Raw genomic sequence first — 27,600 nt, 5'->3', positions numbered from 1 at the left:
ACACTTTTTTTCCCCTTCCGTTTCACCTAAAATCCGAGATAGTGAACATTTCATTTACACTCAACCTAATAATAAAGCATAAACTCTAACCATACATGTAAAATACTCATTTTAATTGAAAGTTTCAATTGATCTCTTATAGCCTGTTTTGAAAGTGCTGCTGAAATAGGGGCCTACTGCAACCACCACCATCCACCACAAAATGACCTTGGGTGTTGTGTTAGGTATACAGAGATGACCCGTTTACAGAGGAATCTAGAGTGCAGTGATGTGTCCTATAAGTAGCATTGGTGGCAAATCTGATGGCCGAATGGTAAAGAACGTCTAGCCGCTCGAGAGCACCCTTACTTGCTGATCTATAAATTACATTTCCGTAATCTATCATGGTGTCACGCCCTGACCTTAGAGCCTTTTTATTTCTCTATTTGGTTAGGTCGGGGTGTGATTTGGGTGGGCATTCTAGTTTTTCTATTTCTTGTGCTCCAGCACTTTGGATTTGAAATTATACAACGACTGTGATGCTAGACCATTTAGAGATTACAGCATTTTTTTGTACTTAGGCCCCCAAAAAAAAAAAAAAAAGTATTGGGACACATTCACTTATGTGTATTAAAGCAGTAAAAAGTGAAGTATTTGGTTCCATATTATTCATAGCAGGCAATGATTACATCAAGCTTGTGTTCTACAAATACGTTGGCTGCATTTGCCCAATATAAATGAATGGGAAATAAAGTATTGTGTCATTTTGGAGTCAATTTCATTGTAAATAAGAATAGAATAGGTTTCTAAACACTTTCTCCTTCATCGTGTTGTTGTAATGGTGAGAGGGTTAGAATGTCTTGTGGGGTCTGGAACTTGCTCACTCATTTCCATTTCCGTTGTGATTGGCTCAGGAAAGCCTTCTCAGTGGACGTGGGTGGATGACATCATCACCAGTTCCTTTGACGAACCAGTGAGTCTCAACAGGGGTCTCCAATGAGTCAGAGCAGCCCGCACTCACACCCCAACCCGGACAAGCTACTTAAGACAGGAGACAGGAGGCAGATCTTTTTGAGAGTTTGTTTGTGTTAAGGAGTGAGAGTGGGTGTGGGTGTGGGCAGCCCGGTGACGATCAAGCACATGCTCTTTCTTCTCTTAGCAGAAACACACAGCCACCAGAAAGGAGCGGGACAGGGGTGGTCCTACCTACCGTCTGCTAGCCCTTTCGTTCTGTGGTGTTTTTGTCTTTTTCTTCCTGCAGGCGCTGGAGGGCCTAGCAGTATGTCACGTTTTACAGCAATGACTCAATGTCATTTTCTTTTTTTTTGGGGGGCGTGTTCTTTATAAAAAATATAAAAAATATAATTATAAAAATATAATATATTAATATAATAATTTAATAAATTATATATCCACTGTACCGCTTAGTTGAATTCACTAACAGTAAGACACTGGATAAGAGTGTCCACTAAATGTAAATCTCTTGTATGCTAACATTACTGTAGCAGTCAAACCTGTATGCTAACATTACTGTAGCAGTCAAACCTGTATGCTAACATTACTGTAGCAGTAAAACCTGTATGCTAACATTACTGTAGCAGTAAAACCTGTATGCTAACATTACTGTAGCAGTAAAACCTGTATGCTAACATTACTGTAGCAGTCAAACCTGTATGCTAACATTACTGTAGCAGTAAAACCTGTATGCTAACATTACTGTAGCAGTCAAACCTGTATGCTAACATTACTGTAGCAGTCAAACCTGTATGCTAACATTACTGTAGCAGTCAAACCTGTATGCTAACATTACTGGAGCAGTCAAACCTGTATGCTAACATTACTGTAGCAGTAAAACCTGTATGCTAACATTACTGTAGCAGTAAAACCTGTATGCTAACATTACTGTAGCAGTAAAACCTGTATGCTAACATTACTGTAGCAGTAAAACCTGTATGCTAACATTACTGTAGCAGTAAAACCTGTATGCTAACATTACTGTAGCAGTCAAACCTGTATGCTAACATTACTGGAGCAGTCAAACCTGTATGCTAACATTACTGTAGCAGTAAAACCTGTATGCTAACATTACTGTAGCAGTAAAACCTGTATGCTAACATTACTGTAGCAGTCAAACCTGTATGCTAACATTACTGTAGCAGTCAAACCTGTATGCTAACATTACTGTAGCAGTCAAACCTGTATGCTAACATTACTGTAGCAGTCAAACCTGTATGCTAACATTACTGTAGCAGTAAAACCTGTATGCTAACATTACTGTAGCAGTAAAACCTGTATGCTAACATTACTGTAGCAGTAAAACCTGTATGCTAACATTACTGTAGCAGTAAAACCTGTATGCTAACATTACTGTAGCAGTCAAACCTGTATGCTAACATTACTGTAGCAGTCAAACCTGTATGCTAACATTACTGTAGCAGTCAAACCTGTATGCTAACATTACTGTAGCAGTAAAACCTGTATGCTAACATTACTGTAGCAGTCAAACCTGTATGCTAACATTACTGTAGCAGTCAAACCTGTATGCTAACATTACTGTAGCAGTCAAACCTGTATGCTAACATTACTGTAGCAGTCAAACCTGTATGCTAACATTACTGGAGCAGTAAAACCTGTATGTTAACATTACTGGAGCAGTAAAACCTGTATGCTAACATTACTGTAGCAGTCAAACCTGTATGCTAACATTACTGTAGCAGTCAAACCTGTATGCTAACATTACTGTAGCAGTCAAACCTGTATGCTAACATTACTGTAGCAGTCAAACCTGTATGCTAACATTACTGTAGCAGTCAAACCTGTATGCTAACATTACTGTAGCAGTCAAACCTGTATGCTAACATTACTGGAGCAGTAAAACCTGTATGTTAACATTACTGGAGCAGTAAAACCTGTATGCTAACATTACTGTAGCAGTCAAACCTGTATGCTAACATTACTGTAGCAGTCAAACCTGTATGCTAACATTACTGTAGCAGTCAAACCTGTATGCTAACATTACTGTAGCAGTCAAACCTGTATGCTAACATTACTGTAGCAGTAAAACCTGTATGCTAACATTACTGTAGCAGTCAAACCTGTATGCTAACATTACTGTAGCAGTAAAACCTGTATGCTAACATTACTGTAGCAGTAAAACCTGTATGCTAACATTACTGTAGCAGTCAAACCTGTATGCTAACATTACTGTAGCAGTCAAACCTGTATGCTAACATTACTGTAGCAGTCAAACCTGTATGCTAACATTACTGGAGCAGTAAAACCTGTATGCTAACATTACTGTAGCAGTAAAACCTGTATGCTAACATTACTGTAGCAGTCAAACCTGTATGCTAACATTACTGTAGCAGTCAAACCTGTATGCTAACATTACTGTAGCAGTCAAACCTGTATGCTAACATTACTGTAGCAGTCAAACCTGTATGCTAACATTACTGTAGCAGTAAAACCTGTATGCTAACATTACTGTAGCAGTCAAACCTGTATGCTAACATTACTGTAGCAGTCAAACCTGTATGCTAACATTACTGGAGCAGTCAAACCTGTATGCTAACATTACTGGAGCAGTCAAACCTGTATGCTAACATTACTGGAGCAGTCAAACCTGTATGCTAACATTACTGGAGCAGTAAAACCTGTATGCTAACATTACTGTAGCAGTAAAACCTGTATGCTAACATTACTGTAGCAGTCAAACCTGTATGCTAACATTACTGTAGCAGTAAAACCTGTATGCTAACATTACTGTAGCAGTAAAACCTGTATGCTAACATTACTGTAGTAGTCAAACCTGTATGCTAACATTACTGTAGCAGTAAAACCTGTATGCTAACATTACTGGAGCAGTCAAACCTGTATGCTAACATTACTGTGGCAGTAAAACCTGTATGCTAACATTACTGTAGCAGTAAAACCTGTATGCTAATTTTACTGTAGCAGTCAAACCTGTATGCTAACATTACTGTAGTAGTAAAACCTGTATGCTAACATTACTGTAGCAGTAAAACCTGTATGTTAACATTACTGTAGCAGTAAAACCTGTATGCTAATATTACTGTAGCAGTCAAACCTGTATGCTAACATTACTGTAGCAGTAAAACCTGTATGCTAACATTACTGTAGCAGTAAAACCTGTATGCTAACATTACTGTAGCAGTAAAACCCGTATGCTAACATTACTGTAGCAGTCAAACCTGTATGCTAACATTACTGTAGCAGTAAAACCTGTATGCTAACATTACTGTAGCAGTAAAACCTGTATGCTAACATTACTGGAGCAGTCAAACCTGTATGCTAACATTACTGTGGCAGTAAAACCTGTATGCTAACATTACTGTAGCAGTAAAACCTGTATGCTAACTTTACTGTAGCAGTCAAACCTGTATGCTAACATTACTGTAGTAGTAAAACCTGTATGCTAACATTACTGTAGCAGTAAAACCTGTATGTTAACATTACTGTAGCAGTAAAACCTGTATGCTAATATTACTGTAGCAGTCAAACCTGTATGCTAACATTACTGTAGCAGTAAAACCTGTATGCTAACATTACTGTAGCAGTAAAACCTGTATGCTAACATTACTGTAGCAGTAAAACCTGTATGCTAACATTACTGTAGCAGTCAAACCTGTATGCTAACATTACTGTAGCAGTCAAACCTGTATGCTAACATTACTGTAGCAGTCAAACCTGTATGCTAACATTACTGTAGCAGTAAAACCTGTATGCTAACATTACTGTAGCAGTAAAACCTGTATGCTAACATTACTGTAGCAGTAAAACCTGTATGCTAATCACATGTAGGCTAACTGACTTATGTGATGCAAGGACTTGATTGGATGAGATTTAGTCTACTTATTCAATTAGTTGAATAACTTATTCAGTTACTTAACTCTCAATGTTAGCCACTGTAAGGGTGATATACTACCCCTTTGCATAGGCCTACTTGTATAATCGGAGATGGCAGTAAAAGCGATGCCCCTGTCTATTCATCACTATTGGGTAGATGGACATTCATTCATGTTTAGACCTCCAGCACCTGTTCGAACAGTAAGTACAGTCCCTTTCCCAAATATGGAAAGATTGAGAGCCCGGCCCTGTCTATTCATCACTATTGGGTAGATGGACATTCATTCATTTTCAAATTTGTACCTCCGTCACCGGCTTGAAGTTTTTAGATCAGGTGTTTGTGTAGATATACATGAATCATCAGAAATCAAAGAACAGGAGATCGAGGACCCCCGTCCCAGTATCACCATGACTAGAACGTCCTTTCTAAGCATCCTGGTAATCCTCCCACCATGTCGTTGTTAAGCCCAGTATTTACAGAACCTGGTCACAGCCAATCAATCAAGTCCCCGGACAAACTTCCTTGGAAGTGTCTGTGGATTCGTGTACATTTTTATAGTGAAAATAGGTTATATTGTGTTTTTTTTATTTTTTATTATTGTGCAGTATTATTGGACTTTTTTGTTGTTGTTACCCTGCCAACAGTCTCCTGTCAAACCATATATAATACTTGCACGTGGGGTGGTGAAGTTTACGTGGATATTTCCACAAAACCACTTCATATTTTGTGTGGCTCCATCAGAGCTCCGCCAACAGAGGGAGGGGACCCGAATGGATTCTGATAAACAAATCATTGAGAGCTACAAGTTCTTCAAGTTCCACGGTGTCCACATCGCTAAGGACCAATCAAGGTCCAAACACACCAACACAGTAGTGAAGAGGGCACGACAACGTCTCTTCCCCCCTCAGGAGGCTGAAAAGATTTGGCATGGGTCTTCAGATCCTCCAAATAACAAGTATACAGCTGCACCATCGAGAGCATCCTGATTGGCTGCGTCACTGCCTGGTACGGCGCTACAGAGGGTAGTGCGTTTGGCACAGTGCTTCACTGCTTGGTACGGCGCTACAGAGGGTAGTGCGTTTGGCACAGTGCGTAACTGCTTGGTACGGCGCTACAGAGGGTAGTGAGTTTGGCACAGTGCTTCACTGCTTGGTACGGCGCTACAGAGGGTAGTGCGTTTGGCACAGTGCGTAACTGCTTGGTATGGCGCTACAGAGGGTAGTGAGTTTGGCACAGTGCGTAACTGCTTGGTACGGCGCACAGAGGGTAGTGTTTGGCACAGTGCTTCACTGCTTGGTACGGCGCTACAGAGGGTAGTGCGTTTGGCACAGTGCTTCACTGCTTGGTACGGCGCTACAGAGGGTAGTGCGTTTGGCACAGTGCTTCACTGCTTGGTACGGCGCTACAGAGGGTAGTGCGTTTGGCACAGTGCTTCACTGCTTGGTACGGCGCTACAGAGGGTAGTGAGTTTGGCACAGTGCTTCACTGCTTGGTACGGCGCTACAGAGGGTAGTGCGTTTGGCACAGTGCTTCACTGCTTGGTACGGCGCTACAGAGGGTAGTGCGTTTGGCACAGTGCTTCACTGCTTGGTACGGCGCTACAGAGGGTAGTGCGTTTGGCACAGTGCTTCACTGCTTGGTACGGCGCTACAGAGGGTAGTGCGTTTGGCACAGTGCTTCACTGCTTGGTACGGCGCTACAGAGGGTAGTGAGTTTGGCACAGTGCTTCACTGCTTGGTACGGCGCTACAGAGGGTAGTGCGTTTGGCACAGTGCTTCACTGCTTGGTACGGCGCTACAGAGGGGTGAGTTTGGCACAGTGCTTCACTGCTTGGTATGGCGCACAGAGCGTTTGCACAGTGTTTCACTGCTTGGTACGGCGCTACAGAGGGTAGTGCGTTTGGCACAGTGCTTAACTGCTTGGTATGGCGCTACAGAGGGTAGTGAGTTTGGCACAGTGCTTCACTGCTTGGCACGGCGCAGTGCGTTTGGCACACGTAACTGCTTGGTACGGCGCTACAGAGGGTAGTGCGTTTGGCACAGTGCTTCACTGCTTGGTACGGCGCTACAGAGGGTAGTGCGTTTGGCACAGTGCTTAACTGCTTGGTACGGCGCTACAGAGAGGGTAGTGTAACTGTTTGCGCTACAGAGGGTAGTGCGTTTGGCACAGTGCTTCACTGCTTGGTACGGCGCTACAGAGGGTAGTGCGTTTGGCACAGTGCTTCACTGCTTGGTAGTACAGAGGGAGTGCGTTTGGCACAGTGCTTCACTGCTTGGTACGGCGCTACAGAGGGTAGTGCGTTTGGCACAGTGCTTCACTGCTTTGGCACAGTGCTTCACAGTGCTTCACTGCTTGGTACGGCGCTACAGAGGGTAGTGCGTTTGGCACAGTGCTTCAGTACGGCGCTACAGAGGGTAGTGAGTTTGGCACAGTGCTTCACTGCTTGGTACGGCGCTACAGAGGGTAGTGCGTTTGGCACAGTGCTTCACTGCTTGGTACGGCGCTACAGAGGGTAGTGCGTTTGGCACAGTGCTTCACTGCTTGGTACGGCGCTACAGAGGGTAGTGCGTTTGGCACAGTGCTTCACTTGCGCTACAGACAGTGCGTTTGGCACAGTCACTGCTTGGTACGGTGCTACAGAGGGTAGTGAGTTTGCACAGTGCTTCACTTTGGCTACAGAGGGTAGTGCTTCAGTGCTTCACTGCTTGGTACGGCGCTACAGAGGGTAGTGCGTTTGGCACAGTGCTTCACTGCTTGGTACGGCGCTACAGAGGGTAGTGCATTTGGCACAGTGCTTCACTGCTTGGTACGGCGCTACAGAGGGTAGTGCGTTTGGCACAGTGCTTCAGCTTGGTACGGCGCTACAGAGGGTAGTGCGTTTGGCACAGTGCTTCACTGCTTGGTACGGCGCTACGGAGGGTAGTGCGTTTGGCACAGTGCTTCACTGCTTGGTACGGCGCTACAGAGGGTAGTGCGTTTGGCACAGTGCTTCACTGCTTGGTACGGCGCTACAGAGGGTAGTGCGTTTGGCACAGTGCTTCACTGCTTGGTACGGCGCTACAGAGGGTAGTGAGTTTGGCACAGTGCTTCACTGCTTGGTACGGCGCTACAGAGGGTAGTGCGTTTGGCACACGTAAGTGGCGCTACAGAGGGTAGTGCATTTGGCACAGTGCTTCACTGCTTGGTACGGCGCTACAGAGGGTAGTGCGTTTGGCACAGTGCGTAACTGCTTGGTACGGCGCTACAGAGGGTAGTGCGTTTGGCACAGTGCTTCACTGCTTGGTACGGCGCTACAGAGGGTAGTGCGTTTGGCACAGTGCTTCACTGCTTGGTACGGCGCTACAGAGGGTAGTGCGTTTGGCACAGTGCGTAACTGCTTGGTACGGCGCTACAGAGGGTAGTGCGTTTGGCACAGTGTGTAACTGCTTGGTATGGCGCTACAGAGGGTAGTGCGTTTGGCACAGTGCGTCACTGCTTGGTACGGCGCTACAGAGGGTAGTGCGTTTGGCACAGTGCGTCACTGGGGCCGAGCTCCCTGCCATCCAGGACCTCTATACCAGGCGGTGTCAGAGGAAGGCCCTTAAAAATTGTCAAAGACTCCAGCCACCTAAGTCACAGTCTGTTCTGTCTGCTACCGCACGACAAGCGGTACCGGAGCGTCAAGTCTGGGACCAAAAAGCCCCTGAACAGCTTCTTCTCCAAGGTCACAAGACTGCTGAACAGTTAATTAAATGGCTACCCGGACATTCTGCTTTTCACCCCCTACCTATATGAAGTCTATATGAAGTCTCTCTGAAGTCTCTCTGAAGACGGCCTTATGACTTATGCCCATGATAACAATTATTTCACTTCCAATGCCCCTCACCCTCTCCTTCAGTCCAGATGTGCAATGTTGGTTGTCTAGCTCAAGATCAGTCTGAAACAGCATAACCCCACAAGACCCCACGTGGACGGGGTTGGCTTCCCCGGATAATGCCTAGTCATCCATTGACTCCCTGTGGCGTACCGTTGAAAACGTGCTAAATTTGTTTCCCCCCTGGGATTATGCAATGCTGAAGTCCTGGCCATGTGTCTGCTGAAAGCCTCAGCAGATTTGGTAGCGATCTGAGGGTTAGCGATTAAAGAGGCTTTCCATTCTATCCTTAGCCTGGTCCGAACCCACGACAACCAGATTAGCAGGTAGCGGAAGAGACCTCACAGGGAGGGAGGAGAGAGAGAGAGAGCATGGGAGGGGGGGGAAGAGAGAGAGAGAGAACTGATTAGCAGATAGCTGCCAGTAGGGGCCTCACGGGGAGGGAGGTGAGAGAGAGCATGGGAGGGGGTGTGGTGTGGTGCTTCAGACTTGACACTTCCTTCTGTCCTCTGATCGCTTTGGTATTGCTCACAGGGTGCAGACTGATGGTTTGTTGTCATGTTTGGAGTCTATATGTAGGGATCTGGTTGATCAGGTTGGTACCTACCTGCCGTTGTGGTTTTTCAAGCAGTTTTGGGTCTCCTATCTCCCGAGATTGTTTATCATGAGTGTTGGAAGCGTAAGTATTATCATCTTATGCATCTATACTGGTAATACTTGGCCCCAGAGTTTGCACCTGTCTTTTTCAAAAAGTGAATTAAACATTGAAGATAGAACAAAATATTTAAAGTAAATGTAAGGAGAAAGAACAAGATGTTAGGGAAGGTATGGATACAGATAGTTGTCTTGGTGTTAAATCCCTTACTAGTACAGATAGTTGTGTTGATGTCTCTGTGTTAAATCCCTTACTAGTACAGATAGTTGTGTTGGTGTTAAATCCCTTACTAGTACAGATAGTTGTGTTGGTGTTAAATCCCTTACTAGTACAGATAGTTGTGTTGGTGTTAAATCCCTTACTAGTACAGATCATTGTCTTGGTGTTAAATCCCTTACTAGTACAGATAGTTGTCTTGGTGTCTTGGTGTTAAATCCCTTACTAGTACAGATAGTTGTCTTGGTGTTAAATCCCTTACTAGTACTGATAGTTGTCTTGGTTTTAAATCCCTTACTAGTACAGATAGTTGTCTTGGGGTTAAATCCCTTACTAGTACTGATAGTTGTCTTGATTTTAAATCCCTTACTAGTACAGATAGTTGTCTTGGGGTTAAATCCCTTACTAGTACTGATAGTTGTCTTGGTTTTAAATCCCTTACTAGTACAGATAGTTGTCTTGGTGTTAAATCCCTTACTAGTACAGATAGTTGTCTTGGTGTTAAATCCCTTACTAATACAGATAGTTGTCTTGGTGTCTTGGTGTTAAATCCCTTACTAGTACAGATAGTTGTGTTGGTGTCTCTGTGTTAAATCCCTTACTAGTACAGATAGTTGTGTTGGTGTCTCTGTGTTAAATCCCTTACTAGTACAGATAGTTGTGTTGGTGTTAAATCCCTTACTAGTACAGATAGTTGTGTTGGTGTTAAATCCCTTACTAGTACAGATAGTTGTGTTGGTGTTAAATCCCTTACTAGTACAGATAGTTGTCTTGGTGTTAAATCCCTTACTAGTAAAGATAGTTGTCTTGGTGTTAAATCCCTTACTAGTACAGATAGTTGTGTTGGTGTCTCTGTGTTAAATCCCTTACTAGTACAGATAGTTGTGTTGGTGTTAAATCCCTTACTAGTACAGATAGTTGTGTTGGTGTTAAATCCCTTACTAGTACAGATAGTTGTGTTGGTGTTAAATCCCTTACTAGTACAGATAGTTGTGTTGGTGTTAAATCCCTTACTAGTACAGATAGTTGTCTTGGTGTTAAATCCCTTACTAGTACAGATAGTTGTGTTGGTGTCTCTGTGTTAAATCCCTTACTAGTACAGATAGTTGTCTTGGTGTTAAATCCCTTACTAGTACAGATAGTTGTCTTGGTGTTAAATCCCTTACTAGTACATATAGTTGTCTTGGTGTCTTGGTGTTAAATCCCTTACTAGTACAGATAGTTGTCTTGGTGTTAAATCCCTTACTGAAATAGTAATCTAAACTTCGTGCCTGGTGCAGATGCTTAGTAGTGTAAATCTGGGGCTTAGACTATCTGTTCCACACAGCGATGACCTGTTATCCGCAGGGCAGCAAAAGTTAAGATTGTTGAGAGAAGAACTCAAAAGGTTGAGGGAATGGCCTCATTGGTCATTGGTTCAGTAAAGACCAAATGTTGCTATCAAAAGAACCACGTTTTTGTTGAAGAAAAGATATAGTATAAAATATAAGTTTATTTTTTATTTTTTTAATTTGCACAATTTGAACTATCTGTGAAACCAATAGAAAGTATTAGATGCAGCTACAGTGCAATCTGTTCTCTTTTCACTGGTTCCATTTGTTCACTGTTCAGTGCAGCCAAGGTAGTGGCAGGTAACCTAGCGGAGAGCCGAGCTGACAAGGTGAAATAATGTCAGGATGTGCCCTTGATGTTGACAATATGGATGATCTGGTCATGAGCAGAAGAGGAAAAGACCCGTGGTGAACTAGAGCCACAAATAGCAGTTATTCCCTAAACAGTGCACTACTTTGGACGAGAGCCCACATCATCATAGTCGTTCGGCTGCAGGAAAGTCCACCAGCTCTACGGTCACTGGTCTAAAGAAGTGCACTACATAGGGGATAGGGGTGCTATTTGTGTCACAAACTACAATAGATAAGGCTGTCTTCGTTCCTGACCTCTACCAGGCCAGAGGACTTTGTTTGCAATTCCCTCCCCTCACTCCTTCTTGGACCCAAGATCGTCAGCCATGACATCTCGTGTGGCCAGATGAGATAATCTAGATCATCAGCCATGACATCTCGTGTGGCCAGATGAGATAATCTAGATCATCAGCCATGACATCTCGTGTGGCCAGATGAGATAATCTAGATCGTCAACCATGACATCTCGTGGGGCCAGATGAGATAATCTAGATCATCAGCCATGACATCTCGTGTGGCCAGATGAGATAATCTAGATCATCAGCCATGACATCTCGTGTGGCCAGATGAGATAATCTAGATCATCAGCCATGACATCTTGTGTGGCCAGATGAGATAATCTAGATCATCAGCCATGACATCTCGTGTGGCCAGATGAGATAATCTAGATCATCAGCCATGTCATCTCGTGGGGCCAGATGAGATAATCAAGAATGATTTAGTTTTTTCCTCGTCTTTATGAACATGTTATCAAAGTGAAAGGTGAGGAGAATGTTGGTCATCTCCAATCTAATAGCATCTTTAATAGAAAGGTATTATTGGACCATGCTGGTCATCTATGAACATTTGAACATCTTGGCCATGTTCTGTTATAATCTCCACCCGACACAGCCAGAAGAGGACTGGCCACCCCACATAGCCTGGTTCCTCTCTAGGTTTCTTCCTAGGTTTTGGCCTTTCTAGGGAGTTTTTCCTAGCCACCGTGCTTCTACACCTGCATTGCTTGCTGTTTGGGGTTTTAGGCTGGATTTCTGTACAGCACTTTGAGATATCAACTGATGTACGAAGGGCTATATAAATACATTTGATTTTTGATTTGAAGAGGGTGTATACTAAATGCCCAGCCTGAACATTAAACAAGTGGAATGGAACGTTATTGTCAGCAGCACCTCAGGAGGCCATTTTGAGGTCATTAAAAAAAAACGTTTTTATTTTTTATTTTTTACAATGGATTGGTTTAGTACTTTACCAGATGTTCAAAGCAGTTGCAAAAAGCAGGGTGTGATGCACGGCAGCCATTTTGCGGCAGCCATTTTTAATCACATCAGTGGAGAGGTGACTCTTAGGTGGAGGTGACAGAGGTGACTGTTTAAGAATGGAGGGAGCTTCCCTCATGCTGAATGCACAACAGAAGTGAACTATCACAGGATACTAGATTGTGAACAATTAAGAAAAATGTTTCCCACAGCTATGTCAAGTTGGGTGGATGTCCTTTGGGTGGTGAATGATTCCTGATACACACGGGAAACAGTTGAGCGTGAAAAACCCAGCAGCGTTGCAGTTCTTGACACACTCAAACCGGTGCGCCTGGCACCTACTACCAAACCCTGTTCAATGGCACTTCAATCTTTTGTCTTGCCCATTCACCCTCTGAATGGCACACAGACACAATCCATGTCTCAAGGCTTAAAAATACTATAAAATACTATAAAATACTATTAAATACTAATGAATACTAATAAATACTATAAAATACTATTAAATACTATAAAATACTATTAAATACTATTAAATACTAATAAATAACCATGTCTTGTTTGTCTCAAGGCTTGAAAATTCTTCTTTAATCTGTTTCTTCCTCTTCATTTACACGGACTGATGTGGATTTAATGGACAAGGTTTGTTTTCTGTCAGACTACGGCGTCTATATTGATCTTCTGTCTCTTCACTATACTGAATGAGTTCTGCAGGAGACAACCATTCTGTCTCTTCACTATACTGAATGAGTTCTGCAAGAGACAACCATTCTGTCTCTTCACTATACTGAATGAGTTCTGCAAGAGACAACCATTCTGTCTCTTCACACTACTGAATGAGTTCGGCAGGAGACAACCATTCTGTCTCTTCACTGTACTGAATGAGTTCGGCAGGAGACAACCATTCTGTCTCTTCACTATACTGAATGAGTTCTGCAGGAGACAACCATTCTGTCTCTTCACTATACTGAATGAGTTCTGCAGGAGACAACCATTCTGTCTCTTCACACTACTGAATGAGTTCTGCAGGAGACAACCATTCTGTCTCTTCACTGTACTGAATGAGTTCTTCAAGAGACAACCATTCTGTCTCTTCACTATACTGAATGAGTTCTGCAGGAGACAACCATTCTGTCTCTTCACTATACTGAATGAGTTCTTCAAGAGACAACCATTCTGTCTCTTCACTGTACTGAATGAGTTCTGCAGGAGACAACCATTCTGTCTTTTCACACTACTGAATGAGTTCTGCAGGAGACAACCATTCTGTCTCTTCACACTACTGAATGAGTTCTGCAGGAGACAACCATTCTGTCTCTTCACTATACTGAATGAGTTCTGCAAGAGACAACCATTCTGTCTCTTCACTATACTGAATGAGTTCTGCACGAGACAACCATTCTGTCTCTTCACACTACTGAATGAGTTCTGCAGGAGACAACCATTCTGTCTCTTCACACTACTGAATGAGTTCTGCAGGAGACAACCATTCTGTCTCTTCACTATACTGAATGAGTTCTGCAAGAGACAACCATTCCGTCTCTTCACTGTACTGAATGAGTTCTGCAGGAGACAACCATTCTGTCTTTTCACACTACTGAATGAGTTCTGCAGGAGACAACCATTCTGTCTCTTCACTATACTGAATGAGTTCTGCAAGAGACAACCATTCTGTCTCTTCACTATACTGAATGAGTTCTGCAGGAGACAACCATTCTTTCTCTTCACTGTACTGAATGAGTTCTGCAGGAGACAACCATTCTGTCTCTTCACTGTACTGAATGAGTTCTGCAGGAGACAACCATTCTGTCTTTTCACACTACTGAATGAGTTCTGCAGGAGACAACCATTCTGTCTCTTCACTATACTGAATGAGTTCTGCAAGAGACAACCATTCTGTCTCTTCACTATACTGAATGAGTTCTGCAGGAGACAACCATTCTGTCTCTTCACTATACTGAATGAGTTCTGCAGGAGACAACCATTCTGTCTCTTCACTATACTGAATTAGTTCTTCAAGAGACAACCATTCTGTCTCTTCACTGTACTGAATGAGTTCTGCAAGAGACAACCATTCTGTCTCTTCACTATACTGAATGAGTTCGGCAGGAGACAACCATTCTGTCTCTTCACTATACTGAATGAGTTCTGCAGGAGACAACCATTCTGTCTCTTCACTATACTGAATGAGTTCTGCAAGAGACAACCATTCTGTCTCTTCACTATACTGAATGAGTTCTGCAGGAGACAACCATTCTGTCTCTTCACTATACTGAATGAGTTCTGCAGGAGACAACCATTCTGTCTTTTCACACTACTGAATGAGTTCTGCAGGAGACAACCATTCTGTCTCTTCACTATACTGAATGAGTTCTGCAAGAGACAACCATTCTGTCTCTTCACTATACTGAATGAGTTCTGCAGGAGACAACCATTCTGTCTCTTCACACTACTGAATGTAGTTCTGTATTTAGGAGACAACCATTCTGTCTCTTCACTATACTGAATGAGTTCTGCAGGAGACAACCATTCTGTCTCTTCACACTACTGAATGAGTTCTGCAGGAGACAACCATTCTGTCTCTTCACTATACTGAATGAGTTCTGCAGGAGACAACCATTCTGTCTCTTCACACTACTGAATGAGTTCTGCAGGAGACAACCATTCTGTCTCTTCACTATACTGAATGAGTTCTGCAGGAGACAACCATTCTGTCTCTTCACTATACTGAATGAGTTCTGCAGGAGACAACCATTCTGTCTCTTCACTATACTGAATGAGTTCTACAAGAGACAACCATTCTGTCTCTTCACTGTACTGAATGAGTTCTGCAAGAGACAACCATTCTGTCTCTTCACTATACTGAATGAGTTCTGCAGGAGACAACCATTCTGTCTCTTCACTATACTGAATGAGTTCTGCAAGAGACAACCATTCTGTCTCTTCACTGTACTGAATGAATTCTGCAGGAGAACTCGGCCTAAGCTCTTTACATAAAGTCACATGAAGCTTACCTGTGTTGCTGCCTGCCCTTTTTATCCCTCTCTCCTGCTCTCTACCTCTGTCCTCTTTAACTCTGTCTGTCCTGGTCTCCATCTACCTGTCCTCTTTAACTCTGTCTGTCCTGTTCTCTATCTACCTGTCCACTTTATCCCTGTCTGTCCTGTTCTCTATCTACCTGTCCTCTTTATCCCTGTCTGTCCTCTTTAAATCTCTCTGTCCCGCTCTCTACCTCTGTCCTCTTAATCCCTGCCTGTCCTGGTCTCCATCTACCTGTATGTCCTCTCTACCTGTCTGTCCTGGTCTCTATCTACCTGTCCTCTTTATCCCTGCCTGTCCTGGTCTCTATCTACCTGTCCTCTTTATCCCTGTCTGTCCTCTTTAAATTTCTCTGTCCCGCTCTCGACCTCTGTCCTCTTAATCCCTGCCTGTCCTGGTCTCTATCTACCTGTCCTCTTTAACTCTGCCTGTCCTGGTCTCTATCTACCTGTCCTCTTTAACTCTCTCTGTCCTGGTCTCTATCTACCTGTCCTCTTTAACTCTCTCTGTCCTGGTCTCTATCTACCTGTCCTCTTTAACTCTCTCTGTCCTGGTCTCTATATACCTGTCCTCTTTAACTCTCTTTGTCCTGGTCTCCATCTACCTGTATGTCCTCTTTACCTGTCTGTCCTGGTCTCTATCTACCTGTCCTCTTTATCCCTGCCTGTCCTGGTCTCCATTTACCTGTCCTCTTTATCCCTGCCTGTCCTGGTCTCCATCTACCTGTCCTCTTTAACTCTTTAACTCTTATCCCTGTCTGTCCTCTCTACCTGTCTGTCCTCTTTATCCCTGTCTGTCCTCTTTATCCCTGTCTGTCCTCTCTACCTGTCTGTCCTCTTTATCCCTGTCTGTCCTCTTTATCCCTGTCTGTCCTCTTTATCCCTGTCTGTCCTCTTTAACCCTGTCTGTCCTCTCTACCTGTCTGTCCTCTTTATCCCTGTCTGTCCTCTTTAACCCTGTCTGTCCTCTCTACCTGTCTGTCCTCTTTATTCCTGTCTGTCCTCTTTATCCCTGTCTGTCCTCTTTATCCCTGTCTGTCCTCTTTATCACTGTCTGTCCTCTCTACCTGTCTGTCCTCTTTATCCCTGTCTGTCCTCTTTATCCCTGTCTGTCCTCTTTATCCCTGTCTGTCCTCTCTACCTGTCTGTCCTCTTTATCCCTGTCTGTCCTCTTTAACCCTGTCTGTCCTCTTTATCCCTGTCTGTCCTCTTTATCCCTGTCTGTCCTCCCTGTCTGTCCTCTTTATCCCTGTCTGTCCTCTTTAAACCTGTCTGTCCTCTTTATCCCTGTCTGTCCTCTCTACCTGTCTGTCCTCTTTATCCCTGTCTGTCCTCTTTATCCCTGTCTGTCCTCTTTATCCCTGTCTGTCCTCTCTACCTGTCTGTCCTATCCCTGTCTGTATCTTTATCCCTGTCTGTCCTCTTTAACCCTGTCTGTCCTCTTTATCCCTGTCTGTCTCTTTATCCCTGTCTGTCCTCTGTCCTGTCTGTCCTCTTTATCCCTGTCTGTCCTCTCTACCTGTCTGTCCTCTTCATCCCTGTCTGTCCTCTCTACCTGTCTGTCCTCTCTATCCCTGTCTGTCCTCTTTAAACCTGTCTGTCCTCTTTATCCCTGTCTGTCCTCTTTATCCCTGTCTGTTCTCTCTCTACTCTATCTGTCCTCTCTACCTGTCTGTCCTCTTTATCCCTGTCTGTCCTCTTTATCCCTGTCTGTCCTCTTTATCCCTGTCTGTCCTCTCTACCTGTCTGTCCTCTTTATCCCTGTCTGTCCTCTTTATCCCTGTCTGTCCTCTTTATCCCTGTCTGTCCTCTCTACCTGTCTGTCCTCTTTATCCCTGTCTGTCCTCTTTAAACCTGTCTGTCCTCTTTATCCCTGTCTGTCCTCTTTATCCCTGTCTGTCCTCTCTACCTGTCTGTCCTCTCTACCTGTCTGTCCTCTTTATCCCTGTCTGTCCTCTTTATCCCTGTCTGTCCTCTTTATCCCTGTCTGTCCTCTCTACCTGTCTGTCCTCTTTATCCCTGTCTGTCCTCTTTATCCCTGTCTGTCCTCCTTTATCCCTGTCTGTCCTCTTTAACCCTGTCTGTCCTCTTTATCCCTGTCTGTCCTCTCTACCTGTCTGTCCTCTTTATCCTGTCTGTCCTGTCCCTGTCTGTCCTCTTTAACCCTGTCTGTCCTCTCTACCTGTCTGTCCTCTTTATCCCTGTCTGTCCTCTTTATCCCTGTCTGTCCTCTTTATCCCTGTCTGTCCTCTTTATCACTGTCTGTCCTCTCTACCTGTCTGTCCTCTTTATCCCTGTCTGTCTGTCCTCTTTATCCCTGTCTGTCCTCTTTATCACTGTCAGTCCTCTCTTTACCTGTCTGTCCTCTTTATCCCTGTCTGTCCTCTTTATCCTTGTCTGTCCTCTTTATCCCTGTCTGTCCTCTCTACCTGTCTGTCCTCTTTATCCCTGTCTGTCCTCTTTAACCTGTCTGTCCTCTTTATCCCTGTCTGTCCTCTTTATCCCTGTCTGTCCTCTCCCTGTCTGTCCTCTTTATCCCTGTCTGTCCTCTTTATCCCTGTCTGTCCTCTCTACCTGTCTGTCCTCTTTACCTGTCTGTCCTCTTTAACCCTGCCTGTCCTCTTTAACCCTGTCTGTCCTCTTTAACCCTGTCTGTCCTCTCTACCTGTCTGTCCTCTTTATCCCTGTCTGTCCTCTTTAACCCTGTCTGTCCTCTTTATCCCTGTCTGTCCTCTTTTACCCTGTCTGTCCTGCTCTCTACCTGTCTGTCCTCTCTACCTGTCTGTCCTCTTCATCCCTGTCTGTCCTCTCTACCTGTCTGTCCTCTCTACCTGTCTGTCCTCTTTAAACCTGTCTGTCCTCTTTATCCCTGTCTGTCCTCTTTATCCCTGTCTGTTCTCTCTACCTATCTGTCCTCTCTACCTGTCTGTCCTCTTTATCCCTGTCTGTCCTCTTTATCCCTGTCTGTCCTCTTTATCCCTGTCTGTCCTCTCTACCTGTCTGTCCTCTTTATCCCTGTCTGTCCTCTTTATCCCTGTCTGTCCTCTTTATCACTGTCTGTCCTCTTTACCTGTCCCTGTCTGTCTCTTTCTTTATCCCTGTCTGTCCTCTTTAACCCTGTCTGTCCTCTCTACCTGTCTGTCCTCTTTATCCCTGTCTGTCCTCTTTAACCCTGTCTGTCCTCTCTACCTGTCTGTCCTCTTTATTCCTGTCTGTCCTCTTTATCCCCTGTCTGTCCTCTTTATCCCTGTCTGTCCTCTTTATCACTGTCTGTCCCTCTCTACCTGTCTGTCCTCTTTATCCCTGTCTGTCCTCTTTATCCCTGTCTGTCCTCTTTATCCCTGTCTGTCCTCTCTACCTGTCTGTCCTCTTTATCCCTGTCTGTCCTCTTTAACCCTGTCTGTCCTCTTTATCCCTGTCTGTCCTCTTTATCCCTGTCTGTCCTCCCTGTCTGTCCTCTTTATCCCTGTCTGTCCTCTTTAAACCTGTCTGTCCTCTTTATCCCTGTCTGTCCTCTCTACCTGTCTGTCCTCTTTATCCCTGTCTGTCCTCTTTATCCCTGTCTGTCCTCTTTATCCCTGTCTGTCCTCTCTACCTGTCTGTCCTCTTTATCCCTGTCTGTCCTCTTTAACCCTGTCTGTCCTCTTTAACCCTGTCTGTCCTCCCTGTCTGTCCTCTTTATCCCTGTCTGTCCTCTTTAAACGTCTGTCTGTTCTCTTTATCCCTGTCTGTCCTCTCTACCTGTCTGTCCTCTTTATCCCTGTCTGTCCTCTTTATCCCTGTCTGTCCTCTCTACCCTGTCTGTCCTCTTTATCCCTGTCTGTCCTCTCTACCTGTCTGTCCTCTTTATCCCTCTCTGTCCTCTTTATCCCTGTCTGTCCTGTTTATCCCTGTCTTTCCTCTTTATCCCTGTCTGTCCTCTTTTTCCCTGTCTGTCCTCTTTATCCCTGTCTGTCCTCTTTATCCCTGTCTGTCCTCTTTATCCCTGTCTGTCCTCTCTACCTGTCTGTCCTCTTTATCCCTGTCTGTCCTCTTTATCCCTGTCTGTCCTCTTTAACCTGTCTGTCCTCTTTATCCCTGTCTGTCCTCTCTACCTGTCTGTCATCTTTATCCCTGTCTGTCCTCTTTATCCCTGTCTGTCCTCTTTATCCCTGTCTGTCCTCTCTACCTGTCTGTCCTCCTACCTGTCTGTATCCCTGTCTGTCCTCTTTTAACCCTGTCTGTCCTCTTTATCCCTGTCTGTCCTCTTTATCCCTGTCTGTCCTCTCTACCTGTCTGTCCTCTTTTACCCTGTCTGTCCTGCTCTCTACCTGTCTGTCCTCTCTACCTGTCTGTCCTCTTCATCCCTGTCTGTCCTCTCTACCTGTCTGTCCTCTCTACCTGTCTGTCCTCTTTAAACCTGTCTGTCCTCTTTATCCCTGTCTGTCCTCTTTATCCCTGTCTGTTCTCTCTACCTATCACCTATCTGTCCTCTCTACCTGTCTGTCCTCTTTATCCCTGTCTGTCCTCTTTATCCCTGTCTGTCCTCTCTACCTGTCTGTCCTCTTTATCCCTGTCTGTCCTCTCTACCTGTCTGTCCTCTTTATCCCTCTCTGTCCTCTTTATCCCTGTCTGTCCTCTTTATCCCTGTCTGTCCTCTTTATCCCTGTCTGTCCTCTCTACCTGTCTGTCCTCTTTATCCCTGTCTGTCCTCTTTAACCCTGTCTGTCCTCTCTACCTGTCTGTCCTCTTTATCCCTGTCTGTCCTCTCTACCTGTCTGTCCTCTTTATCCCTGTCTGTCCTCTTTATCCCTGTCTGTCCTCTCTACCTGTCTGTCCTCTCTACCCTGTCTGTCCTCTTTATCCCTGTCTGTCCTCTTTATCCCTGTCTGTCCTCTCTACCTGTCTGTCCTCTTTATCCCTGTCTGTCCTCTTTATCCCTGTCTGTCCTCTTTAACCCTGTCTGTCCTCTCTACCTGTCTGTCCTCTTTATCCCTGTCTGTCCTCTCTACCTGTCTGTCCTCTTTAACCCTGTCTGTCCTCTTTAACCCTGTCTGTCCTCTCTACCTGTCTGTCCTCTTTATCCCTGTCTGTCCTCTTTATCCCTGTCTGTCCTTCTCTCTACCTGTCTGTCCTCTCTACCTGTCTGTCCTCTTTATCCCTGTCTGTCCTCTTTATCCCTGTCTTTCCTCTCTACCTGTCTGTCCTCTCCACCTGTCTGTCCTCTCTACCTGTCTGTCCTCTCTACCTGTCTGTCCTCTCCACCTGTCTGTCCTCTCTACCTGTCTGTCCTCTCTACCTGTCTGTCCTCTCCACCTGTCTGTCCTCTCTATCTGTCTGTCCTCTCAACCTGTCTGTCCTCTCTACCTGTCTGTCCTCTCTACCTGTCTGTCATCTCTACCTGTCTGTCCTCTTTATCCCTGTCTGTCCTCTCTACCTGTCTGTCCTCTTTAACCCTGTCTGTCCTCTTTAACCCTGTCTGTCCTCTCTACCTGTCTGTCCTCTTTATCCCTGTCTGTCCTCTTTATCCCTGTCTGTCCTGCTCTCTACCTGTCTGTCCTCTCTACCTGTCTGTCCTCTTTATCCCTGTCTGTCCTCTTTATCCCTGTCTGTCCTCTCTACCTGTCTGTCCTCTCCACCTGTCTGTCCTCTCTACCTGTCTGTCCTCTCCACCTGTCTGTCCTCTCTACCTGTCTGTCCTCTCTACCTGTCTGTCCTCTCTACCTGTCTGTCCTCTCTATCTGTCTGTCCTCTCAACCTGTCTGTCCTCTCTACCTGTCTGTCCTCTCTACCTGTCTGTCCTCTCTACCTGTCTGTCCTCTCTACCTGTCTGTCCTCTCTATCTGTCTGTCCTCTCCACTTGTCTGTCCTCTCTACCTGTCTGTCCTCTCTACCTGTCTGTCCTCTCTACCTGTCTGTCCTCACCCTCCATGAATGTTATGCAAAAATCCCAGCATTCCTTAAAAGAACCCAAAGCAAAGTCGCTTCCTATTGGTTCCTATTGGTTCCTTTCAAAATCCTCTTCAGTCCGTGAGCTTTGCTTCAGTCTCATGTAACAACTTAAGGCCAATGTTGTCAACAACGCTGTCAGCTTTTGTAGACAAAGTTACAAATGTACATGATCATATTCAAAGCACAGTATCAAGCCTTGACATTGCCCTGCAATTGTTCCTTACGAATGACAGTAAATATAAATACCTCTATTTAAATGGGTTTATACCTAAAGATGAGGCCTACTGCCAAGCTCTCTCGTATGTAACCATTATTTAACTAGGCAACGAGGCGTGTTGTATGTTGTATATTGTATGTTGTATGTTGTATGTTGTATATTGTATATTGTATGTTGTATGTTGTATATTGTATATCTGTATGTTGTATATTGTATGTTGTATATTGAATGTTTGTATATTGTATATTGTATGTTGTATGTTGTATATTGTATATTGTATGTTGTATATTGTATATTGTATGTTGTATGTTGTCATATTGTATATTGTGCAATGTTCCTTACGAATGTTGTATATTACCTCTATTTATGGGTTGTATGTTGTATGTTGTATATTGTATGTTGTATGTTGTATATTGCATGTTGTATATTGTATATTGTATATTGTATGTTGTATGTTGTATGTTGTATATTGTATGTTGTATATTGTATGTTGTATGTTGTATATTGTATGTTGTATATTGTATATTGTATGTTGTATGTTGTATATTGTATGTTGTATATTGTATATTGTATGTTGTATATTGTATGTTGTATATTGTATATTGTATGTTGTATATTGTATGTTGTATATTGTATGTTGTATAACCCCCCACACCCCCACCCCCCCACACCCCCCCACCCCACACCCCCACCCCACACCCCCACCCCACACCCCACACCCCACACCCCCACCACACACCCCCCCCCCACACCCCCACCCACACCCCCACCCCACACCCCCACCCCACACCCCCACCCACACCCACACCCCCCCCCACCCCCACCCACACCCCCACCCCACCCCCACCCCAGCTAAATTATTTGACATTTCAGGTGGTCTTTTCAAACAGCTCTTACACTAAAAGTGCACTATCAGAATTTTATAAAATAATACAAAACACACATATATATATAAATATATATAATATATAAAACAGAGGGAAATCACGTTTTTTGATTGCATCATTATTAGCCCCTGTTAACCTTCTCTCTCCTTCCTCTCTTCCAGTGTTGGGCCAATAAGAGGAACACAGACACTGTGTGGACCACCTGCCCCTAGAGAACCAGCCAGCGTAACCATGACAACAACCACCCGCCCCTAGAGAACCAGCCAGCGTAACCAAGACAACAACCACTCGCCCCTAGACAACCAGCCAGCGTAACCATGACAACAACCACCCGCCCGAGCCAACCAGCCAGCGTAACCATGACAACAACCACCTGCCCCTAGACAACCAGGCAGCGTAACCATGACAACAGCCACCTGCCCCTCACCTTCTCTCGACTGAGATAACTTCATCCAGTGACGGGGACTGACTAGGAAGTAACAGCCGTTGGACAGGAAGTAATAAAGATGTCTTCCCATAAGCGCAGCTTCCAGTGCTTCGATGCCATCTTGGACGACGATGGCCACCACCACCACCACCCCAAACTCTCACTCCCCTTCGTGCTGCGTTCTGCCCCCACGCCGTCCCCCAGCAGATCTTCCCATAGTGGGGGTAGTACTTACCAGGAGCCCCTGGAGGACCAAGGGTGCTACCTGTGTGCCCAGGCCACGGAGGCCAAACAGGAGATCCAGAGAGAGGCCCAGAGAGAGGCCCAGAGAGAGCCTTCAGCCTGGTACCTCCCTCCGGTCCACCACCCCCAGCAGTATGTCCGTAGGAGACCTGCCCGGCCTGACGAGCCCACTGCTGAGTCCTCTGGCCAGCAGCACCCCCAGCAGTATGTCCGTAGGAGACCTGCCCGGCCTGACGAGCCCACTGCTGAGTCCTCTGGCCACCAGCACCCCCAGCAGTATGTCCGCAGGCGACCTGCCCGGCCTGACGAGCCCACTGCTGAGGCCTCTGACCACCAGCACCTCACCAGGCACAACAAGAAGGTGGTGCTGGTGAAGAATAGCGACCTCTCTGTTCAGAGGACCATCGTGCTCCATCGCAGGACTCTCCGCAGCCTGAGCCTGTTTCTGGAGGAGCTGTCTGAGTTCATGCAGTACCACATCAGGAAGCTGTACACTCTGGAGGGACACAAGGTGACACCAGGGACCGGCTGTCTGTTGCAATAGAATAGAATAGAATGGAATGGAATGGAATAGAACAGAATAGAATAGAATAGAACAGAACAGAATAGAATAGAATGGAATAGAACAGAATAGAATAGAATGGAATAGTAAGGAATAGAATCGAACAGAATAGAATTGAATAGAACAGAATAGAATCGAATAGATTAGAATGGAATAGAACAGAATGGAATGGAATAGAACAGAATAGAATAGAACAAAATGGAATAGAACAGAATGGAATGGAATAGAACAGAATAGAATATAACAGAATGGAATAGAACAGAACAGAATAGAATGGAATAGAACAGAACAGAATAGAATGGAATAGAACAGAATAGAATAAAATAGAATAGAATGGAATAGAACAGAATAGAACAGAATAGAATGGAATAGAACAGAATAGAATGGAATAGAACAGAACAGAATAGAATAGAACATAATAGAATGGAATAGAACAGAATAGAATGGAATAGAACAGAATAGAAGAGAACAGAATAGAATGGAATAGAACAGAATAGAATGGAATAGAACAGAACAGAATAGAATGGAATAGAACAGAATAGAATAAAACAGAATAGAATGGAATAGAACAGAATGGAATAGAACAGAATATAATAGAACAGAATAGAATCGAATAGAACAGAACAGAACAGAATGGAATAGAACAGAATAGAATAGAATGGAATGGAATAGAACAGAATATAATAGAACAGAATAGAATGGAATAGAACAGAATAGAATAGAATAGAACAGAATATAATATAACAGAATAGAATGGAATAGAACAGAATATAATAGAACAGAATAGAATGGAATAGAACAGAACAGAATAGAATGGAATAGAACAGAATAGAATAAAACAGAATAGAATGGAATAGAACAGAATGGAATGGAATAGAACAGAACAGAACAGAATGGAATAGAATAGAATAGAATGGAATAGAACAGAATAGAATGGAATAGAACAGAACAGAATGGAATAGAACAGAATAGAATAGAATGGAATAGAACAGAACAGAATAGAATGGAATAGAACAGAATATAATAGAACAGAATAGAATGGAATAGAACAGAATAGAATAGAATAGAACAGAATGGAAAGGAACAGAATAGAATCGAACAAAATATAATCAAATTGAATAGAATAGAATGGAATAGAACAGAATGGAATGGAATAGAACAGAATAGAATAGAACAGAATGGAATAGAATAGAATAGAACAGAATGGAATAGAATAGAATAGAACAGAATAGAATGGAATAGAACAGAATAGAATAGAATAGAACAGAATGGAATAGAACAGAATGGAATAGAACAGAATGGAATAGAACAGAATAGAATAGAATAGAACAGAATGGAATAGAACAGAATGGAATAGAACAGAATCAAATCGAATAATTCAATATCTCGTAGAGACATTTGCTTTGTCACAAAGTACAGTCATACATAGCATATGAAATAACATATAGCACAAGACATAATAACCAGGAAATAAACAGAATGTGTAAGAATTGTTTTTAGTCATCACATGAATAATTTGGTTTGGAAAATGTTACGCAACAATGTGGAGATTTGAGAGCAGTTTCCTTGTTTTTTCCCCCATCTCCAATTGCCTGTGAGAGAGGCCTGGAAATGTGAGCGTGAAAGAGAGGCCTCTAGTGGCAGGAGTTATGATTACTTTATCTTTACCAAAGCCCCGTCAACCCTGATATGCAAAGATTCCATTATTCTATTCAAAACCGATTTGTATTAATTACAGTAGGAGAACCTTCATATTTTGTTAAAGCCTATCTCTTTAAGAGGCAGAGATCACTCTGGCTTGTTTTGTACCAGTCCAGGCATTTCCTGTCTGTCGTTATCCTATTAGTAATTTATGTAACTTAGCAGACTTGCTTATCTAAAGCAACTTACAGGAGCAATGACAGTTAAGTGCCTTGCTCAAGGGTTCAGACAGATTTTTGTTGCTTTTGTCAACTTGTGGATTCAAACTAGTGATATTTTGTTTACTGGCCCAATGCTCTTAACCACTAGGCGACCTGTCCTCCTGCCCTATTCTACCCAGGGTGAACATACTGTAAGGTAACATGCTGTACTGCTCTCTACTTCGCTCCGTTAGTGGCGCTGACACCGCTACTTAAACTCCCCAAGGATGCATCAGAACCAAAGCCCTACAGACACAGGGTGATAATGGATCAGAACCAAACCCCTACGACCATAGGGTGATAATGGATCAGAACCCCTACAGCCATAGGGTGATAATGGATCAGAACCCCTACAGCCATAGGGTGATAATGGATCAGAACCCCTACAGCCATAGGGTGATAATGGATCAGAACCAAACCCCTACAGCCATAGGGTGATAATGGATCAGAACCAAACCCCTACAGCCATAGGGTGATAATGGATCAGAACCCCTACAGCCATAGGGTGATAATGGATCAGACCCAAACCCCTACAGCCATAGGGTGATAATGGATCAGAACCCCTACAGCCATAGGGTGATAATGGATCAGAACCAAACCCCTACAGCCATAGGGTGATAATGGATCAGAACCCCTACAGCCATAGGGTGATAATGGATCAGAACCAAACCCCTACAGCCATAGGGTGATAATGGATCAGAACCCCTACAGCCATAGGGTGATAATGGATCAGAACCAAACCCCTACAGCCATAGGGTGATAATGGATCAGAACCAAACCCCTACAGACATAGGGTGATAATGGATCAGACCCAAACCCTACAGCCATAGTGTGATAATGGATCAGAACCAAACCCCTACAGACATAGGGTGATAATGGATCAGAACCAAACCCCTACAGACACAGGGTGATAATGGATCAGAACCAAACCCCTACAGCCATAGGGTGATAATGGATCAGAACCAAACCCCTACAGCCATAGTGTGATAATGGATCAAGTTAAAAGTTAAAAGTTCCAGCAAAAGTTGACACCGTCATAGTTGAATTCAATTTTTCTTCTGTGCATGCCCCTTGATTATCCTCAGATAGTTTATCAAAACCGGAAACCCCCCCAAAAATCATAAATCTGAAAGGTCAAATGAGTCACTTCAAGACTTCTCTGAATGTAATATGTGTTCTATTGTTCATTCAGTTGTACTTACTGCTTACAGTGCATTTTTTATTTTTCCAACTGTAAAAAGCACACTGGCAGTTGAACCAGATGAATGGCTTTTATCCGCAGTCACACGTAGCCTGGATCAAGATAATGAATTGTTGCTGTAGTGGAAGACATATTTCTGAGCGACTCTCGGTTTCAAATAGCCGGTGTATTCTCAACACTGACCTGCTTCTAGTCTTTCAAAATAGCTCTGTTTCAACAAGGATTAATAGTTACGCAGAAGGACTGAAACCTCCTAGCAGTCTAAATACACACACACACACACACACACACACACACACACACACACACACACACACACACACACACACACACACACACACACACACACACACACACACACACATATATATATATATATATATATATATATATACACACACTCCCAGACATATATATATGTGTGTGTGTGTGTGTGTGAGGGAATATCCCGATTGTTTTACCAGATGACAAAACATCAGAAGTGCCTACATCTAACTAAGGAGGGGTGGCAGGGTAGCCTAGTGGTTAGAGTGGAGAGGCAGCAGGGTAGCCTAGTGGTTAGAGTGGAGGGCAGCAGGGTAGCCTAGTGGTTAGAGTGGAGGGGAGGGAGGCAGCAGGGTAGCCTAGTGGTTAGAGTGGAGGGGCAGCAGGGTAGCCTAGTGGTTAGAGTGTAGAGGCAGCAGGG

At 44.0% G+C, this 27,600-nt stretch overlaps 1 protein-coding gene across 1 annotated transcript in view; it reads left to right on the top strand.

Annotated features, from left to right (window-relative positions):
* Positions 1 to 9,239: 9,239 nt before the first annotated feature.
* Positions 9,240 to 27,600, top strand: part of rp1l1b (rp1 like 1b) — a 47,428-nt gene continuing 29,067 nt past the window's right edge. The window contains exons 1-2 of the mRNA XM_052523347.1: positions 9,240 to 9,378; positions 22,743 to 23,762. Coding sequence (XP_052379307.1) covers positions 23,088 to 23,762 — 675 coding nt within the window. The 5' untranslated portion in view covers positions 9,240 to 9,378; positions 22,743 to 23,087. The remainder of the gene's footprint in view (positions 9,379 to 22,742; positions 23,763 to 27,600) is intronic.

Source organism: Oncorhynchus keta, chromosome 8, assembly GCF_023373465.1.
Source record: "Oncorhynchus keta strain PuntledgeMale-10-30-2019 chromosome 8, Oket_V2, whole genome shotgun sequence".
Lineage (NCBI taxonomy): Eukaryota > Metazoa > Chordata > Actinopteri > Salmoniformes > Salmonidae > Oncorhynchus > Oncorhynchus keta.
Note: the sequence above shows the minus strand (reverse complement) of the source record. Positions and strands in the feature narration are given on the sequence as shown.